Source organism: Gekko japonicus, unplaced genomic scaffold, assembly GCF_001447785.1.
Source record: "Gekko japonicus isolate JY-2015 unplaced genomic scaffold, Gekko_japonicus_V1.1 scaffold1032, whole genome shotgun sequence".
In the NCBI taxonomy this organism is placed as follows: Eukaryota; Metazoa; Chordata; class Lepidosauria; order Squamata; family Gekkonidae; genus Gekko; species Gekko japonicus.
In genome coordinates, this window is record NW_015175389.1 from 1,194 (window position 1) to 1,801 (window position 608).

The following is a 608-nucleotide window of genomic DNA, read 5'->3' on the forward strand; positions in this document are numbered from 1 at the left end:
TGGTTTGACAATCTTACCCTGAATATATCTATTAAAGAATTCCAGAATATTAATACCATGTAGGTTTTTTATAGTTAGGTTGATTTGAATGTTTACAGTGGAATGTCATGAATTTTGTGCTAATAGTTGCTAATGTATTAACATAATACTAATGGTGGGTTAGGCTATGACTATAGGAGAGTAACATGATGTATCATCTCTTTCAGATTTATTGACCATTTAACAGTCATGTTTGAAGAGCTACCTTCCTGGGATACAGAAAGAAAATATTATCCTAGTGAATTAGAGGTAGGAAACTGCACCTGTTTGAAACTGCCATTTATCTGTCTGGTGTTTGAAAATAAATGGATTAGAAAGTACCCTTAGTCTATTATAAAAAGGACACTTTCAGTCTAGTTTATCATGGAGGTTAGAGTTCTTTTGTTTGTTAGAAATGTGAGTTTAACCCCTTTCTCTGCTTACCTTCTCCTTTGCTTAGCTAGATCAAGCCTTTTCCAGGAAATGATGTGTCCTAAATTCTATGTTTATACTATGCCAGGCACATTAATGGCACTTGATTTTATGAACTTTATGATCAAGGCTGCAAGGACACTGTCATGGCATGAGTA

General features: G+C 34.2%; 1 protein-coding gene across 1 annotated transcript in view; it reads left to right on the forward strand.

Moving 5' to 3' along the window:
* Positions 1 to 211: 211 nt before the first annotated feature.
* LOC107122531 (tetratricopeptide repeat protein 4-like) overlaps positions 212 to 608 on the forward strand; it is a 4,381-nt gene continuing 3,984 nt past the window's right edge. The window contains exon 1 of the mRNA XM_015425648.1: positions 212 to 288. Coding sequence (XP_015281134.1) covers positions 229 to 288 — 60 coding nt within the window. The 5' untranslated portion in view covers positions 212 to 228. The remainder of the gene's footprint in view (positions 289 to 608) is intronic.